Consider the following 20,858-nt stretch of genomic DNA (forward strand, 5'->3'; position numbering starts at 1 on the left):
CAAATAAATGTAAGATAGTTTGAACTTCACTTCCTAAATCTGACTGCCCATAGAGGCAGTTGAACTAAATAGCCTAATTTCTTTTGGTCTTTCATGGGGCCTGAACTCTGGGCCTGGGCATTATCCCTGGGCATTATCAAGGCTAGATCTCTACCAATTGAGCCACAGTGCCACTTCTGTATTTTTCTGGTTATGTGGTGCTGAGGAATCAAACCCAGGACCTCATGCAAGGCAAGCACTCTACCACTGAGCCACCTTCCCAGCCCCCATAAATTCATTTCTGACTCAGAAATTCTATCACTATTTCCTTATGATCTAGTGGATGCCTTTGGAATAGATCCTGTTAGCTTCCATAGTTTTTTGACTTTTTCCCTTCTAGTTACTTAATTTCATGAACAAATTTTCCCCTCATTTATGAACTTATAGAATTCAAACACTTAATATTATTTTCGAATCTAGAATTTATTTCATTTACTACAAGAGTTCTTTTCCTCTAATGTAAGCAAGAAGAGTATATATTTTCTAACTCAAAGAAAAACCTAATTTTTAATTTTAAATACAGATGATTGTAAATGTGATAAGGGCAAGACTTAGGAAAATCTCAATTTAAAGGGAAATTATAAAGAAGACCTAGTAAATTCACATATTATCAAAGGAAAGAAAAGTTATTTTGCCTCAATATCATAAAGTATAATTGGGGGGAAAACCCTAACATAGTAATCAGAGCTGTATCTACTACATAGCTGTGTATCTTCTTGGTAATGAAATCACCAAAATTCCTGAAATTACAGCAGGGGATCTTCAAGTCTTATTTCACTTATGCTATTCCTCTAAACATTGTATTTTACATAAAATACACACACATATATGTAATATATGGTACCAAAGGTTAAGAATCATTATCTCTTAATGGAGACAGAAATGTTTTATTCTTTCACCCTCTTTTTTGTCAGAATACTTTTCAATGTTTGTGTGACTATGTATGAGCATATTTGTGTATGTGTGCATGCACACCATGTTTTTCAAGAACTTAGTACTGATACTGCTTCTAAATTAGGAACAAAAGACATTTTAATTAAATATTTATTTTAAAAATGTAAAAAACTTTTAATCATCACACTGGGAAGTGTAGCGTTCTAAGCTTAGAATCTAGGTTGATAATTCATTTCCAACACAGAATAATACAGAGCATGTCATGTTTCTGTGTTTTTGTTTGTTTGTTTTTGTTTTTAACCACTTATGCACTGAACTTATTGGAATATGTAAACTTTACTTCTACATATTTGTTATCATGTGTCTTGTGTTGTTGATGGTATTATTTTGCTTTTATTTATATGTGATAAGTATTTAGGACACATCAGATGACTTGAGAGAATGGGAATTTAGTTCAATGTAGATCACTTACCTTGGAAGTCCAATGTCCCAAGTTTGATTCCCAGCATCTAACTAAAATAAAATTTCAACTGAAACACGGGGAGATAAATTTTGCATTAAGTGTTTTTACTTCAAAGTTTACTTTAATTCAGGATCTAAAGAACCACAAACTGAAGACTTTTTTCCCCTTTAATAAAGTATAGCTACTTATGTTATTACAGAGGTATTCTTAAATTTCAAAGCTGGGATGCCACTGGTTTATACCTGTAATCCTAACTACTCAAGAGGCTGAGATCTGAGGACCTTGGTTCAAAGTTAACCTGGACAGGAAAGTCAATGAGACCCTTATCTCCAGTAAACTACTTAGTAAAAGTCAGAAGTGGTGCTGTGGCTTAAGTGGTAGCGCACTAGCCTTGAGCACAAAGAGCCACAGGGACAGTGCCCAGGCCCTGAGTTTAAGCTCCAGCACCAGCAAACAAAAAAAATAAAAGATTCCAAATTCTTAAAAATGGCCCAACTTAGGAATTGATAGCTATTATATTTACTTAGTTGCAGTCCCATTTTGTGTCAAAACATGGTAATCTTTTTTTAATAAGTTTTTTTATTGTGAAAATACTGTATAGAGGGGTTACAGTTACATGAGCAAGGTAATGAGTACATTTCTTATCAAGCATTGTTCCCTCCTCCTTTGTTTTCCCCCTACCTTCCCTTCCCTCCCATCTCTACAACTACACTCCCCCCAACCCCTCACCTCCTAAATTGTAAAGTTCATTTTTCAGCATAGTTTTTCTACATCTCATTGTTGCAATGGGTCAACCTGTATCCCTATTTAAACATTTTGTTTTTTTTCAAAATTTATTTGAAAAAGTGCAAAAAATCACAAATGACCAGTTAATAAACCTTCCCTAAGTCTTATACTAAAGTCCTACTTATATCCATGCCATGAATATAAAGACTTAAAGTAAATTTCTGAATAAAAATCATAAATTGTAAGGTAAACATTAAATTTTGTAATTACTTTTAAGTACCACTATAATCTTTATCCATAAAAGTATTGCTTCTAGCCAAGTGCTGGTGGCACACACCTGTAATCCTAGCTACTCAGGAGGCTGGGATCTGAGGATCACAGTTCAAAGCCAACCTGTGCAGGAAAATCCATGAGATTCTTATCTCCAATTAACGACCAGAAAACTGGAAGTGGCTCCGTGGCTCAAGTGGTAGAGTGCTAGCCTTGAATTGAAGAGCTCAGAGACAGCACCCAAGCCCAAAGTTCAAGCCCCACACCTGACAAAAAAAAAAGTATAGCTTCTAATTTGAAGGTGGCTCAGTGGTAGAGTGCTTGCCTCCCATGCATGAGTTCCTAGGTTCAATTCCTCAGCACAGGAGCAAAAAAAGCCAGAAGTGGCACTGTGGCTCAAATAGTAGAGTGCTAGCCTTGAGCTGAAGAGCTGAGGGAAAGTGCCCTGGACCAGAGTTCAGGCCCCATGACCGATCAAAAAAAAAAAAAAAAAAGGATACAGGTTGACCCATTGTACCAATGTGATGTAAAAGACACTATGTTGGGGGTGGGGGGGTGAGGAGTTAAGGAGGTTGGGAGGAAAAGGATGGTAGGGGAAAAACAAAGGAGGGGGTAACAATGCTCGATAGGAAACCATGCTCATTACCTTACTCATGTACCTGTAAACCCTCTCTACAGCATCTTTACAATAAAAATATATATTTAGAAAAAAAGGATATTTTTCCTACCAGCTCTGCAATGTCACATACTAGATTTTTTATTTTTATTTATTTTATTTTTAATATATATTTTCATTGTAAAGATACTGTACAGAGGGGTTACAATTACATGAATAAGGTAATGAGTACATTTCCAATCGAGCATTGCTACCCCCTCCTTTGTTTTCCCCTACCATCCTTTCCCTCCCCCCCTCCTTAATTCCTCTCTCTCCCCCTGCCCACTGTGCCTGAAATTGTAAAGTTCATTTTCAACATAGTGTCTTGTACATCACATTGTTACAATGGAGCAACCTGTATCCATATTTAAGCATTTTGTTTTAACATTGTGAATTGCAAAGGGAAAAATAGTTTTCCATCATGGATGATAAAAATACCAATTGCAATATTTCATGAGTACTGCATACTCTTTTCTTTTCTTTCTTTCTTTCTTTTTCTTTCTCCTTCTTTCCCTCCCTCCCTCCCTCCCTCCCTCTCTCCTTCCTTCCTTCCTTCCTTCCTTCCTTCCTTCCTTCCTTCCTTCCTTCCTTCTTTCCTTCCTTCCTTCCTTCCTTCCTCTCTCTCTCTTCCTTCCTTCCTTCTTTTCTTTTCTTTTTTTTCTTTTCTTTCTTTTGTTTGGTTGAAGGGCTTGAACTCTTTGTGCTCAAGGATACTGCTCTACCACTTGAACCATAGTACCACTTCCTGCTTACTGTTGTTAACATACAGCAATTTTAAGGACATAAATTCCCTGATGTATCAGACCTTCCTTTTGCAAAACAGTGGTAACTTCTTAGCAATTATAGATCAGAACATTAGCCCATTTCCATGAAGGTTGTGGCCACAGTGTGTTCTAATACATCCTGAGAATTCCCAATTAGTCACAGATTCCTAACCTAAATAGCTCATATTTTTTACACAAGACAATAAAAAAAGGAATTCTCAATCACTTTGAGAAGTTTCTCCCACTCATTTTTCTGAAATTTCTTTTTAAATTCCTCTCGTAACAAAGGAATGATTTAGCAGATATGCTGACATTAATACTATACATAATTTCAAGGAATTTGATATTTATAATGAAAAAAATAAATCCACCTTGGTGTGTTTAGATAGATAGATATTGTATATATTATAAAATATATTGAATATATGCACAACATGTATTATATGCACAATATATATTACATACATAATGTATTTATAAAAATATATGTTATTTTTTAATAAAAATGAAAACCAATCAAGTTAGATTTTACTGCTCTATGATAAATGGTAGAATTAACAAATTATATAAAAATTACTTTGATAATCTATGTAGCAGAATATTAAATTTCTAGCAGTGTTTATGAAAAGTATGATGTTCAAGGAATGTAAAAATTACACTTATTTTTATGTTCATATTTTTTATTTAGTTAGGTAATCCACAATTAAAATACTTGGAATGTAGAATCTAAAATCAGACCTTTTGGAACCCCAGCTCTAGCATAAAGAAGCCAAAATGATCATAGACTCATCAGCCTCTGTCTTTGTTTACTCATTAGTAAAATAATGATGGTAATGGTCCATTATGTTGGCATGAGAATTAGTTTAGTTTGTGTATTTGTTTGCATGTGTGTATATATACACTCATCTTTTGGAATATGCAGTTGCCTTTGACTTTATCAAGCATTTTGTTTAAGATATTGTCATACTGAATGTTGAATGTTAAACTGATAGGCACTAGTGACATGAAGAGAAGTTAGATACAACATAAGGAACCTACTTTGTAGTAGGAGAAACTGACATAACCATGCAACCATTACACAATGTGATAAGTTCAAAGAGAAGCTACTCATTATCACTGTTGTTTCAGTAAAAGCAAGATAGCACAAGGTAAAAACTCTTATTAAAGTGATCAAATTCAAGATTTGGTACTTAACTATGAAGAATAAAGACTTTCTACATAAAGGAATGTTCAACCTTAAGAAACAAAGTCATGGTCTCTAATAGATACTAAGTAGATCCTGGATCACTAGATTTTAAATTTCATTTATTACTAGATGAGATTCTCATACATGGCATATGTAGAAGCATGGAATTGGCAATTGTAAGACTATTCAATCATGTAGGCAATAGAAACATTAAAGAAAGAACAGTAAGTAAAAAGGGATCCCAGATGGATAGTGGAGAGGTTTGTATACATATATATATATATATATATATATATATATATATATATATATATATATATATATATGTATATATATAAAAAGAATTTGATGGCTTGTAAGAGATGAGCATAAGAAAAGTAAAGAGTGCCTTGAAGTTCATTTTGCTTAGTGTCATCTTACATAGTCATATGTACATAGCTATTGAGCTATCCAGTTCATCTGCTAAAAAATGATTGAAAAGGGAAACCATGGAACCTATGTTTTTGGGTCTGGCTTACTTCACTTAATATAATTTTTTTCAAGTCTTTCCATTTGCTTACAAATGGGACATTGTCATTCCTGCTGATGGAAGCATAGAATTCCATTTTGTGTGTGTATATATCTATCTATATGTATATACATTTATATAGATAGATAGATATCACATTTTCTTGATCCATTCATCTACTGAAGGGCATCTGAGTTAGTTCCATATACTAGCTATGTTGAATAATGTGTGTTAGCAGCTTTAGTATGGCCTGTTTGTGATCACTATGGTAAATGCCCAGAATTGGGATTCCTGGTCATTGCCAGGCTCTAAGTGTAGTCTTTTGAGGAACCTCCATACTGCTTTCCAGAGTGGTTGAAATGAACTCCAAGGAATGGACACAAAGGATTTTCTTTGTTTTTGTTGTTGTTGTTGTTTAATGAACTGTGTGAGTTTTTTGTTTCCTTTGTATGTTCTTCCCTCTGTGGTATATCCCCTGCTGTCATTGTGTTTGATTTTGGTACCCTGGTCGTATACATATGTATATTTGAGTTAGGGAAGGGAAGAGGAACAACAGAATGATGAGATAAAGGACAAGGGTTAACCAGTGAAATGGCAATATGCACAAGACAATATGTTGGAAATGATCTGTACAACTTGGAGTTGGGGGTTGGGGGCAGGCAAAGTAGGAGAAAATGAGGGAAGGGGAAATTTGGCAAGAAATGTACTCATTTATTACCTTACTTAAATAACAGTAATCCTTCTATACATCACCTTGACAATTAAAAAAAAAAAGAAAGTAAAGAGTGCAAAAGACTCTCAGATGGTCTTGTTTTGGTGACAGAAAAAAAGGGCTTATGACTTAATATTAGGAAGTTAAAAAACAAAACAAAACAAAGTATTTACAGGATAAGGCACCTGTGGATTACTGCTCTAATCCTAGTTACTCAGGAGGCTGAGATCTGAAGACTGCAGTTCAAAGCCAGCCAGGCAAGAAACTTGGTGAGACTCTTATCTCCAATAAACAACCCAGGAAATGGGAAGTAGTGTTGTTCCTCAAGTGGTTGAGTGCTAGCCTTGAGTTGAAGTGCTGAGGGACAGTGTCTAGTCCCAGAGTTCAAGCCCCTCAACCGATAAAAAGCAAGAAAGAAAAGCAAGAAAGCAAGCAAGAAAGAAAGAAAGGAAAGAAAGAACACTGTTTTTTTTGTTGTTTGTTTGTTTTTTGTTTTACTTTGATCACTTGAATACAAGTGACATTAAGGCAATGAGTGACTTCAGGAATTGACAGCAGAGGTGGAAAGATAGGTAAGGTTCTCTCACTAAGCCAAAAGAAACCTGGGAGTAGTAAAACTCTTCAAAGAGGAGCAGCGTGCACTGACAGAGATGACTGATACCAAAATTCTAGAAAATGTGGTCAACTCAAAAGAGATGATAAGTAATGATTGCTTGAATATTTGTTGTAAACAATTATTTGAGGCTTTCATAATTTTACTCATTTTATTACCCAACCAGCTTTCCAAGAAATCACTTTTCTTCCAGTTTAGCAAGAGTTGATTCTGGCTGTTGAATACAAAGAGCAAGAAGAGGTGACTTGAAGAGAAATTAGATAAAATCTAGATAATAGACACTACTAAAATTTAAGTAAACAAATGTCAGATGTAATCACAAAACAGTTATATTTTAATGTAATTGTTATAATTTAATAATTTAATATAACTGTTTTAATTTAATATAACAGTTATATTTTAATAACTGTTTTGTGATATATAGTTGTTTTTTATTTAAATTTTATTGTAAAGGTGAGGTACAGAGGGGTTACAGTTACATAAGTAAGATAATGAGTGCATTTCTTTTTGAACAGTATTACTTCCCCCTCCCTCATTTTCTTCTACTTTCCCCTTCCCATCCAATCTTCCCCATCCAATCTTCCCTGTCCCAAGTTGTAACATTTGTTTCCAACATAGTGTCTAGTGAGTATCACTGCTGAATTGGTTTACTTTTGGTCCCAGTTTTAACAGTATAATACTGAGAGATCATATCTAAAGTCTCACTGAAATTACTCATTATAGCCCTTAGTAAATGAAGGAAGATGACTCAACATAGTTACTGTGTACCTACTGTGAGAGTATTAAGAAGTGGAATATAGTAACAAAACAATTAGCTCCTTGAATTGATAGGTATTCATTCAGTTACTCTTGTAGATTTTTTTCTGTAGCCTTTTGTCAATACATTGTCAAGATACCAAGAACAGCCATTGAACTCTGTCTTCAACGTTCATTAATGCACACAATTATGTAATGCACTGATAATTAGACGTTGTTAGACCTTTTACATATTTATTTTTCTGATCCTAGGGTTTGAACTCAGAAGCCGGGCACTTTCTTTGGGCCTCTTTGAGCAGTTTATTGGAGATAGGAGCTTCACGGACTTTCCTGCCCAGGCTTGCTTCCAATCCATGATCCTCAGATCTCACCCTCCTGAGTAGCTAGGATTACAGGCATGAGCCACCAGGGCCTGGCTTTTAGATTTTTTTAATTGAAAAAAAATTATCTAAAATCTACTAATCATTGTCCTTATGATGTCTTTTTTTTTAACCACTTATTCTTGTTTCATTTTGTGCTACTATATTTTTTAAATCCCTTCTTGAAAAACATGTTCTAACTTGTAATTAGTCAAACCACTCAAAATTAAATAGGCTCCAAGGCAAAAACTGATAAATGCAAAATGTGATTAAAAATGTGTATTTACAATGAGACTTTGAGGCTAAAATGCCTCTTCTTGCATAACCAGATTCATTCTTGCAGGTATGATGGGCTTAGCAAGGGTATTGTAATAAAGAAAGACAGGTATTTATTGAACCTAGGAAGAATTAGTTGATGTATCAGAGGATAGTTTTGAGTTTCATAATCCATTTAAGTTTATTGAATATAGTAACTCTTGTAGTAGTCTCTGAATATCTTGAAGTAATTTTTATTCTCTTATTATTAAAAAAATATGAGATCTAGTGCTAAAGAAGATCAATCCTTCCCACAATATTTCACGCAGTCTTTAATAATGAGCACAATTCTAATAAAATATAAGCCTGTAAATAAGAAAGAGAAGAGCCTATACATCTTAGTATAATTACTTCAATTAAATGCAATAAAAAGACTTTTCTCATCTTCCACACCTAGGAAAACTCGATCCTAGTACCCATTTGTGAAGAGTGGTCTCAGGGTAGTGAGGAAAGGTGAATCTTACCTTTTAACACGGAGATGTTCAGTTCAGACTAGCCATTAGGGTCAGTATGTGATGGAACTCTCAGCCAAGTCACCTCCACAGGGAGCTAAACTTGTAACCAAATATTTGTCATGGTGATTCTTCTACATTCCAAGGGATTAAGTGGATTAAGTGATACTTGAAACTTAAGAGTATTGAGTTTTAAATCAGCATCTACCATTTAGTCTTGAACTTGTTTACTCTTGAACAATTAACTGTAATTCAGTTATTTCTCATCAAGGCAAAAATATAATAGAGGCTCATTGTATGAATTTTACACAATACTGTATGCAAGCCAAATGGCATCTAGCTCTGGATATGTCAAATAGTAACTTTTATATAAATACATTCATTATTACCTATGAATTATTACATTATGAAATTTTAATTGGAGGATCTTATTCTCCTGAATATTTGACTTATAGTCTTCATTTTAAGTACAATTGATCATGTCTGCATGTCTGAAATTTCCTATATTCCCTGTGGAGTCAAATTTATATGTTTAATATTTAAAATCATGACAATTTCTCTCCATCAGTCATCTATGCTCCAAGTTCTAGGAATCTAAAACTAAATTTTCCCAAATTAATTTGCCAAATGTGTTGTAAAGAAAGTTCAGATTTTCCTAAGTGTTTTTCAGAATGATATTTCTATTTGTCATATCTTTCCATTTAGATTTGCCTAAAAGACTTCCTAAAGATTTACAATTACATTCGGGACTGGGAAGGTGGCTCAGTGGTAGAGTGCTTGCCTTGCATGCATGAGGCCCTGGGTTCGATTCCTCAGCACCACATAAGGAAAAAGAAAAAAGCCAGAAGTGGTGCTCTGGCTCAAATGGTAGAGCGCTAGCCTTGAGCTGAAGAGCTGAGGGACAGCACCCAGGCCCAGAGTTCAGGCCCCATGACCCGCCCCCCTCTCTCCCCCTCAAAAAAAAAAGATTTACAACTACAGTAGATTATAAAGGAAAGATGATGATGCAAAAGAGATTAACACTGCCTAGGTTATATTAATAACATAGGGAAATAAAATTTAAGAGGAAATTAAATTCATTTCAGGTTCTCAATTTTTTTTATTTCATGTCTCATAATCATTGTGATTCTCATTTACAGAAAAAGTTGAATGTTAGAACTATTTTTACTCGTCAATGTTGCCTCAATAAAGAAAAACAAAAAGTAATTATAATATTAGACAGGTTAATTTCCTTAAGGTCATGCATGTTGGGATAGAAATGGTAGTGCCACATGGCTACTGGCGGAGATGGCTAAAAAAAGAAAAGAAGCATTTTTCTTTAATATTTAAGCAGAAGTTGAGAAAATACTACATGCCTGTTCAACTTATCAGTTTTTTCAAATAATTCTGCCTTATTGATCACCCTTGCCCAATGCTACGTGATTCCATAATATGTTTACAATTTAAGTAAATTTGATGAAAAATTGCCTTTATGTTTTGATTGAAAAGTGGGAAAGACAGGCTAATGTAATTTCTCAATTATACAAATCTGCTAGGATGAGTGTGATTTCTATTTTCACTCTGTGGATTTCCCAAGAAATTATATGACACTATTCTTCCCACCCTTGCCTGGAATGAAAACAAATCTGGGTTTGTGAAAAAATTTCCTCTTGTGTTTAGTCACATAATTATTTTTATGAGATGTGAGTTGTTTCCATTTATTTATGTCAAGTTGAGAATATTATCATTGTGAATCTTAGCAGCAAACATAGCATTTGCTGTGTGTGCTTGTATTTTTGGGTGTCGATCCACCATACTAAAACTGCAAATCTTCAAAATGATTTTTCATGTTAATTTCTTATAAATTCTTTATGACAAATTGGCATTCCATTTGTAAACACATTTTAATCCTGTGATTCACAAATCAAAATATTATCAAGAAGCTCTTTAATGTATTGCTAACATTTAAAGAATCTTTATTCTCAAAAGACCTGAAGCATAGACGTTAAGGTAACATTTCTCTATCTTTAAAATCCTTTGTTTAATAACTGCTTGGAATTTGTGCAATATCAGAGTTGAGTGGCTATTGTATTATGTGCTTAAGTCTTGGCTGCTTGAAATTAAAAACTAGCTCTCAATGTTAGAAAACTTTTTCCACATAATTTCCCATAATTCCCAAATACATCGTATGTATAAACATTGGGTTAAAATTGCAAAGTTAGATTTCACTTTTCTTTCTTTTCGGGGGGGTGGGGGGGGGAGGGAGTCAGGTCATGGGGCCTGAACTCTGGGCCTGGGCGCTGTCCCTCAGCTCTTCAGCTCAAGGCTAGCACTCTGCCACTTGGGCCACAGAGCCACTTCCGGCTTTTTTCTTTTTGCTTAGGTTGGTGCTGAGGAATCGAACCCAGGGCCTCATGCATGCAAGGCAAGCACTCTACCACTGAGCCACCTTCCCAGCCCCTCACTTCTCTTTTATATGCTATCAACCTTAGGATATGTTTCCTAATCACAGTGATTATAGCTCTTCATCTTGCATGTGGATAATGCTTCTCCTGACGACAAGCTCAAGCGCTTTGTTTCAGGTCTATTTAGAGCCTACCTACCTCCTTCACCTCAGGAAAGTCAGACTACAGGTTACCTATTCTAACTCCTCCCTAACAGTATTGAGGGTGTAACCACAAACCTAAAAAAAAAAAAAGCCAAGCCACAGTCTTCCAGAAATAATATGACATGACTGTAAAAACAGGATTGTTTGAGGGAAGAACCAGAGGAATGGAGGAAGGGGAAAGGAAGGAATAACAATTGAAGTATATATATATATATATATGTTTTTATATATTCTGTGTATGTATATATATATGTCAAAAGAAAGATGCTTTACAATTATGAAAGGAATTCTGAAGCTATTGCCTGTGATATAGGGATGCAAAAAACAAACTCCAAGCAAATTCCAGTGGAATTGGAGCTTTCCCCACTCCTGCAGGAGTTTAATCAATAATGCAGAATCAACACAAAGAACTGAGAACTTAACAGTAATAAGAAGCTTGCGTAACAAATTCATATGTCTGATTTGTCAAAAGCAGTTTGGTAGCAAAAATTGAATTTGAAGAAAGACAACATAGCCTAACTCTCTTCAATGATCTGCTAATCTATTTGATCAGAAGTTTTGGCTCATAAAATTCCATTGTTTTGAAGTTGGATGCTCACTTATTTTATACAGTTAAGAATAACATGAGCCTCATAAATACTTGACATATATCTCAGTTAATTCTGAATATTATAATCTCTAAGAAGATTTTTAGTAAGATTAAGATTTTGTGATTGAGATCATATTTATATTCTTGCTTTATCATCAGTATTGTTGCTAGTAATAATCATGAGTTTACCCAATTTCTGAACTGCTGAATTGCATGCAACATAGCTGGTTGGTTATCTGGGCTTAATTTCCCCCCCTTGAATATGTTACCTTCAGTCAATATATGATGACACATCTGGCACATCCACAATGATTTACTGGCCACATGTATACATGATATTACTCTTTCTTTGCAGTAAGTAAGTATACATACTGCTTCAAAGAAAATGACAAGCCAGATCCCAGCCCCAGAACAGAATGAATTTTATTCTGTCTTTTTGCCTTGTGGTTTTCATTCTACCAGTTACCGTCCTTTGTAATGTCTGTTGGGGTCATGTTCAAGTTGTCACAATTCTACAAGTGAATTTATTATTCTCTGATTGTGATTACTCATTTTATATTCATCAATGCTTCCAAATATGTTGGTTTGTTTCCTAGACCAACAATACTCCCTAGAAATATTCTATAATCTTCATTTTGTTTTCAAAATGGAAAATATTCATCTTCAATACACAAATTGATCATCATCTGGCTTTCTAAAAAGGTATATGCCAGACAATTTTGATATGTAAGACCATGTGTGTGTGTGTATGTGTGTGTGTGTGTGTGTGTGTGTGTGTGTGTGGTCTTAAAAGAGTACATGTTGGCAATGTATGGGGTAGCTTGGGGAAATTTAATATTAATATATGTGGTTAAAAATTTAAGAGAGAAAAATTAAGAACATACTATTCATGAAAAATAAAAAGATAATCAAGCAGATGTAGTTTTCACTCTCACATGTTCTTATGTTATGGAGAAAATGAAGTATAAATGTTGTTTCCTACAGTAAGAATATTCTAAAAGCAATTATTGAAGATTGTAGCAGAAAAATATGTATGGTGCTTTCTCTCCTCTCTCTTTCTCTGTCTCTCTGTCTCTGTCTCTGTCTCTGTCTCAGTCTGTCTCTGTCTCTGTCTCTGTCTCTGTCTCTGTCTCTGTCTCTCTCTCTCTCTCTCTCTCTCTCTCTCTCTCACACACACACACACACACACACACACACACACATACACACACACCCTTGGGTGGCATGTCAGTTTGAATGTTTGTAAGTTCTAGCAAATTTTGTGTGAAGAACAGGTCATAATAAGACCTTCAGAATATATTTGTTTTTCTCTCAGAAATTAGATTCATGTTAAATCAGCTTGATTAGTACTTCAAATTCACTTTAATATTTGTGTGGTTGACATGTTAGTGCTTCTAATATTATCAAATCTTGGCTATCCCATGAGATCATGGCAAAATGTATACTTTGACATATGTTTATGTCCAGCAGTGGTTTTGCAAAGCTCTCCTGTCTTACATGTGCTATGGTAATAAGAAAGATTAATATCTAATCTTAATCAGTAGAATGGCTTTTGAGTAGGAAAACAAGTTTTCTTTATCTTATGATATGATGTGTTTGAAGATAGTAGAATTGAAGATGCAAAACTCTTTTAAAAATACATATTAAACTTTAATTTACAGATTATCATCTGCTAATATTTTTCTCCTTAATAATATACTTTAGGTAATTAAGTGTGTGAGATGAAAGTGTATGAAATGAAAGAGATTGGTTGTTATAACTAATGAAGAGAATTGGGCAATAACAGAACGCATTAATTAATTGAGATAAGGAAGTCTAAGCAGGTAGAATTTTAATAGCACAACACACCTTGACGTTTTCATTAAAATTTAACCTGTTTGTGAATTAATTAATGTAACAAAATATACAAGAAGAGAAATATAGGAAGTTTTATAACACAACCAAACCTCAAAAATGCCTAAATATAAAATTTATTCAATTTGCTTTCTCTTGGAGTACTGATAAAAGGAAAGTTAAAAGCTGTATTTTCAGTGTATGCATGTTTCATCAAGCTGTAGATTGAATAAACTGACATTTTTCAGATGGTAAATTCTTGTTTGTTTAAATTCTTTTTAAAAATTTATCATCTGATTAAGACCTGCTTCCTTTTTTATTTTAGCAAGTTAAAACAGGTTTTTACAAAAGCAATTTCAAGTCATATAGCCAAAGATTAATGTGATAGAATCAAAAGAACATCACAAATTAGTAGCAGAAAAATACAAGGTGTTTTTCAAAGAAGTTTTCTAGTACAACAGTAGAAACAAGCTATGTGAATAACATCAGGTCCAGGCTTTTAGTACATCCACGTGGTTCTGTGGAAAGATCAGTCTCACACATTCTAGTTCTTTCTTACTTATGTATTTTCTAGCCATGGAGATGACCTAATAGGAAAAATAGGTACCCTGAGGATCTCCCTGTAAAAAACAGAAAGGGCAATATTTTTATCTCATACTAAAAACTTTATTACTTTCCTTAAAATTCTCAGATAGTCATATTTATTCTGATATCTCCATTTTCTTCCCCATAAAGGCCAATAGCAGACACTTGTAAATTTGGTTTGTGGAAAATGCTGTCAAGAACTGATCTTTTTCTCTAACTTCAGAGTACAGAAAAGTCAGACTCTGTGTGTAAAGTTGATGAAGAGAGTTACGTTTGACAAGCAGAGCAGATTGGAATATCAAGTCCAATGTGTTTTACTTACAGAATGGCATATGGTTTAGACTGCTTTTTGCATGCCAACTGAGCCTTTGTGAATTTACCAATGTAAATTTGCTTATTATGAATTCATATCTTATAGCATTGTGAAAATAAGAATAAAGATTATTCTTAGACAACAATTTGAATATAAATGGCACTTTGAGTCCAATACTTGATATGCATATCCTAAACATGTGGTGACATAGTCAAAATATAATTTTACTGTGTATATTATATTTGGATGTTTTTATATGTTGGAGAATAGCATGCTCAACCTTCATTCTTCTTTTCAAACATATGTTTTATGAGGGACTGTTTCATATTTATTTTTCATTTGTCCATTAATTGTTTCCTCTTTAGGTGTAATCTAGCTCCTGTGGTGGAGTTTGCTGCAGATGTGGGAACTAAATCAGATTTTATTACCATGAACCCATCAGTTGTGCAAAGAGCATTTGGAGGCTTTCGGAATGAGAGTGACAGAGAAAAATTTGTGCATAGACTTTCTATGCTGAATGACAGTGTCCTTTGGATTCCTGCTTTCATGGTCAAAGGAGGAGAGAAGCACGTGGAATGGGTTAATGCATTAATCCTTAAGAATAAACTGAAAGTGCGCACTGCGTATCCATCACTGAGACTTATTCATGCTGTCAGAGGGTAAGTGACTGGAAAGGACAAATCTGTCCTTGGTACAGTAGAACTCATAACTAAACATTTTTTCTATATGGAAGGAGCTTTAGTGCAATCTCCCCTGGCTATAGATCCTTTATCTTATAATGGCTACTCTATTCATAAACATGACTTTATTTTGGGTACTTATTTTAATTCATCCTCCTGAAAAAGCTGTTGTTGAAATTGTCAGTTATTTATATCTGCTCACTGATTTTTTTCTTTTCTTTTCTTTTTTTTTTTTTGGTCATGGGGCTTGAACTCAGGGCCTTAGTACTGCCATCCAGTTTTTTTCACTAGTGTTAGAACACTAGCCTAGCTCTAGTACTTCTGGTTTTCTGGTGATTAATTGGATATGAAAGTCTTCTGATCTTTTCTGCTGTAGCTGGCTTTGAATCACAATCCTCAGATCTCAGACTACTAAGTAGCTAGGATTACAGATGTGAGCCACCAGTATCTAGCTCTAACCACTGATTTTTATATTTAGCTATGCTACAGGGTAAGAATCCATTGTAAATTGATAAGTAAGAAGTAAACATAAAACAGAAATGCTAAGGGTTAATAGGCAATATTGAAAAAGTATGAATGGAAGATGTATTTAAAGAGTAATTAAAAATAATCTTTAGCTAAGAGGCTTCCAGGGAGAAGAAAGAAATTCTCTGAGATAATATGTTCAATGCTTCACCCCAAAGTTGCAGTCACTTCTAAAAATTAAGACATTTATCTTTTATCAATATATGTTTAATAAAATATGATAAGTAATCTCTTGTTTAAAAGTAGTAAATGGCCGGTAGACCAAATGTAACCAGTTACACAGTAAGTATATAAAGTATATAACTCATGGGTGTTAATTCTGTGCATTTATTGAATGTGTATTAAGTGTCAGATACTGCAGACAGAAAAATGAAAACCAGCTGATCACTAATTTAAAAAAAATACATTGGCTTATGCTAGCTACTGAGGAAGTAGAGGCCTAGATAACTGCAATTTGAAGCCAGCTGGGAGCAAAACTCTGTGATAGTCGATCTCCAATTTACCAGCAAACTGCCATGCTTCAGGCATGACTCAACTGTGCTAGCCAAGAGCAAGAATGTTGAGTGTGAGGCCCTGATTTCAAGCACAGAAAAAAAAAGAAAAGGGAGGAATGGGAAGAGGAACAGGAAAGAAGGGGAAAAAGAAAGAAAATAAGACAACATAAATATATGTACAATGCATATATGTGCATATATAATGGTAAGGTATGTGTATACATCCATATATACATATACATGTATATATAATGGTAAGGCATAATCAGAAGATATGTTTCTAGGAACAAATTATTTTTTCCTCAAGTTCACAAAGAAGTGTGGATTTTGTATTCAAATTGGCTTTAAAAATAGAATAACAATTGTTACAGGGATAGAAGAAGAGAAACAGAAACACAGAGAGACACAGAGACAAAGCAAGACATATACACAGCAGAGAGAGAGACAGAGAACTCATAACTGAGATAACACTACCTGTTACTGCCTCATTTGAAGAAATTGAAACAAATAAATTATTAAGTACACATGCAGCTCTTGGTGGAGTACTGGAAAATAAATTAGACATGTAAGTTGGGAAAGGAAACACATATACCCTGTAAGAAGCATAGTTCATGGGGCTGGGAAGGTGGCTCCGTGTTAGAACACTTGCGTTGCATGCATGAGGCCTTGGGTTCGATTCCTCAGCACCACATAAGCAAAAAGAAAAAAGCCAGAAGTGGTGCTGTGGCTCAAGTGGTAGAATGCTAGCCTTGAACTGAAGAGCTAAGGGACAGCGCCCAGGCACAGAGTTCAGGCCCCATGACCGGACCCCCCCTCCCCGCAAAAATAAGCATAGTTTATGTCCAAATTTAAGAAAACATCTTATAATTGTTACAGAAAAGTAAAGATACATGACAGAATCATGGACATGGAAGGAAAAAGATGGTTCAGGGGACCTATTAAACACAATGAACAGAATTCCTAAAAGATAAGGGATTCCAAACCTAGAATAAAAAAATAGTTTGCTTCTTTTTCTGAGTGAAGACCACACTAAGATGTTTTTGTTTGATTTGGTATTGTTATTGAGACATTTTCTTCAAGGACTTGCAATTTCCTGTTTCAACTCCAGATACTTTCTTGTATTGTTTTATTCCACACAGGTAAATTGCCTTTTTATAATTAGATTGAGATTATCACCATTATATTATATTTATAATGTAAGAGGTTTCAAGAAAATTATAAATAACCCTGGCAATTGAATTTGACTTTGAAAAGAATGATACATTTTTAACAAAGCTCATAGCATAATACATGCTGTTTAGAATACCTTTTTAAAATAACAATGTTGAATATCATCTTATATATGTGCTCAAGTAATAGTTAATTAAGAATTAACACCAAATACTTGGAATATTCTTTGACTACGGGAATCAAATGAGAAAATTTAGAATTATTCTGAATTACTAGATTTTAATTCATATTTCTTAACAAGTTGTTTTTTCAGTAAAATTATATATGCTTAACAATGATGACCTCACAGATGCTTTATTGTTTTTAACAACCTCTCTTGCCCAGCTTGGCCTTGAACTCTTGGGTCAATTGCACCTCCTGATTCAGCTTCCCTTTGGCTGGAATTACTGGTATATACCAGTACGCCAGCTGAGCTATTTTTAAATGTAAAATCTACAGATATTTTTATTTGCATTATGAATACTCTTATTTTGGTATTATTCAGTTTTCTGTCACAAATATTTCGATATATACTGTTTCAGGAAATTCAGAAGGATTGAATTTCAAAAGAGAAGTAAAACCAAACTTGTGACTGCTAGTTTAATGTCTGGTATACTTTTATTATGGTTACTATGTTTTAGGGATTATTTGGCCTGATTGATTTTGAATATTATAGAAAGATGTCAATTTGTAGCCTCACTTACATATACACTTCCACAGTCTCCTTTAAAGAAAGCAATTGAGTTCTAAAATGTGGCAAGTATATAAGTAGTCCTAGAGTTACCTATCTCTCAAATGTATATTTATGCATACAATATATCATCTCGATAGGATGTGATAGCTAGAACTCTGAAAGAGAATAAGGAAGTGTGAACTCTCACAAAACAAAGAAGAGTTACATGAAATGAAAGCCAGTTCAACCTTCCCGAGGGCCTGTCCTTCAAGAATGAGTTTTACATCTTTTTTGACTTACTTCTCTGAAACCCTGTGGTTCATAGAGCTTAGCAAAATAGTTTCATATCCTCTGCTGATTACTTAATTGTTGATGCTTCTGAAAAAAATACATTTTAGGGCTGGCCTGATCACAATCTTATAATGTGAGGGTATTTCCAAGTATGATAATTGCCAATAGAAAGTTCAACTGGTACTAGAAATGAAGAATCCTGAACACAGGATCATCCAGGTAATTATCATATGGTCAGGTTTAATCATTTCAACTTTTTAAAATAAATTATGATGCCTTACTAACTCTAGACACTTATGTAGTCTTGTTGTTGTTTTTGTAGGGGCTTCAAAATGTTAACTATTAGTCACAAAACTTAATGGCATTTGAGATTATGTTCTAGTTTATGATTATTTTTGAAGGTCTTATTAATTTAAATAGGAAGAAAAAAATCTTGCTAGATTCATATTAAGAAGAACTTGCAAAAGAGAAAAAGTAGCCTAATGGGTATGAATAAAATATATAATAACAAGTTTAAAATAATTCATTAAAACAATATAGGATTTTGAAAGTCCCAAGTGGTCCACATTTGACATAAATAATCATTTCGATGTCTTTGGACTCCACATATCGCTGGACCTGTACTTTGGATCTCATTATATATGGGAATATTCAAATTGCTGCACTCATTCTTTTGCTTAATTTTCTGTCATCCTCAAATATGTTGTCTGTATCCTCTGTACATGACTTGCTAAAATTTTGATCATTATAATAGAAGAGACAATACCTTCTTTCAATTAATTTTCTTGGAAATTAATTTTCATGCTCCAACATCTCTAGCTAAATTTTAATTTGGGCAATAGTCACTGTGTTGCAAAATATTTTATTGATTAGGAAAGTTTTATTACTAGAAGTATGACAACAAGAATTACTTATTTAAATAAATTTATTATCTTTATATAGATTTTAATGAATTGCTTTCAATGTGATTTGCAGCATCAATCATTTCAGTCTTAAGGGTAGCACAAAACATCATTTTTGAGATTTAAGTTCCTGGGTACATCTTTCAGATATAAAAATCTGCCTGTTTGTGTATACCGAGATAAAAAACTATATGAAAATTAGAGCCTTCCTCTGCAGGCTAAGTTCATGTGAACACCATGAACTTACAGAGAATTATGAACCAGATCAGGTTTTCAGTATAGTCTCTAGTAAGCTGAAGTATATCAATTGGCTTCAGGAAATTTATTTATTACTTATTTTAAATTCATTAAAATGTATTATTTGGAGTATAGATCAATCCAAAGCCACATGAGGAAAAACAATTAAAAAAAACACTTTGAGAACGGAAATATTCACTCTAAATTCTTCTGAATATGGCTTACTTGTTTTAAATATAGCTTTCTTCTAAAAACATTCCCATGTGGTTTCTATTTTGACCTATGAACAACACAGCTGCAATATTTTCTTATAAAATGTGTGTCCTAGTTTAATGTTTTTGAGTAGCTAGACACTGAAGAGTGTGTACCTTTTAAATTAAGGAGATTTCCATGATAGAGTATTTCTTCCTGTACTGGTTACTCTGACACATATTATTTTAGCACAATATTATTTTTAGCACAATATTATGTCCCAGAAGCTTCCATTATTTATTTTGTATTGGAGAGTGTGATAAAGTGGTAGGTTTATATCTGAGAAGACATTCACAAATACATGGGCTCCAAGCTGGACAATAACTTCCACTTCCACGCTGTTTTGGGCCCATGAACTGTCTAATTCTTGGTCATGTCTGGTGGAGACAAACTCTTTGCAGTACACCCAAAATTGCCTTGAAAGAGTGGTAAATCTGGGCACTTCTGTGACCTTGGCCTACTCTCAATGTCCTCTTTGATATGTGCTTCTCTCTTTTCTTTACATAAATCCATTTTTACTCTTTCCTCAATCTCAGTTTAAAAGTAAGCTCCAGTTGGGCTCAAGTCCTGACTGTAGTACTTCGAAAGAGATTGGCCTGAGTGCTCTTTCTGTTATTTTCCTTGTAAGTGATGTTCATCTCTTTTAGAGGAGTCATGAACAATGTTCATTTCTGTGGATTTAGATGGTAAGTTTTATGACAACAGAAACAGACTTCTTCATTATTAATCTGACTAATAAGAAACACAAATTCCTTGCATACATTATATTGAAGGAAAGGGCACATGTGTACAGGGATAGGAAAACATTGGGCTAAAGTAACTGGAATTCAGCTCAAAGTTATGCTTCAGAGAAATTCAGGAAACAGGAAAGATCCTGATGTGGTGGTACATACCTGTAATTCCAGCTGAGAGGAAGGGATCCATCAGCTTGAGGAAAATCTGAGTTCCATGGTAAGACTATTGAAACTGTCAGATT

At 34.1% G+C, this 20,858-nt stretch overlaps 1 protein-coding gene across 2 annotated transcripts in view; it reads left to right on the top strand.

Moving 5' to 3' along the window:
• The window catches only part of St8sia4 (ST8 alpha-N-acetyl-neuraminide alpha-2,8-sialyltransferase 4), a 93,063-nt gene that overhangs the window by 35,719 nt on the left and 36,486 nt on the right, over positions 1–20,858 (top strand). For both annotated transcript variants that reach the window (XM_070031016.1, XM_070031017.1), the window contains one exon: positions 14,985–15,278. In XM_070031016.1, coding sequence (XP_069887117.1) covers positions 14,985–15,278 — 294 coding nt within the window. The remainder of the gene's footprint in view (positions 1–14,984; positions 15,279–20,858) is intronic.

The sequence above is a fragment of the Dipodomys merriami genome, unplaced genomic scaffold (genome assembly GCF_024711535.1).
Source record: "Dipodomys merriami isolate MVZ:Mamm:240054 unplaced genomic scaffold, mDipMer1.0.p SCAF_20, whole genome shotgun sequence".
In the NCBI taxonomy this organism is placed as follows: domain Eukaryota; kingdom Metazoa; phylum Chordata; class Mammalia; order Rodentia; family Heteromyidae; genus Dipodomys; species Dipodomys merriami.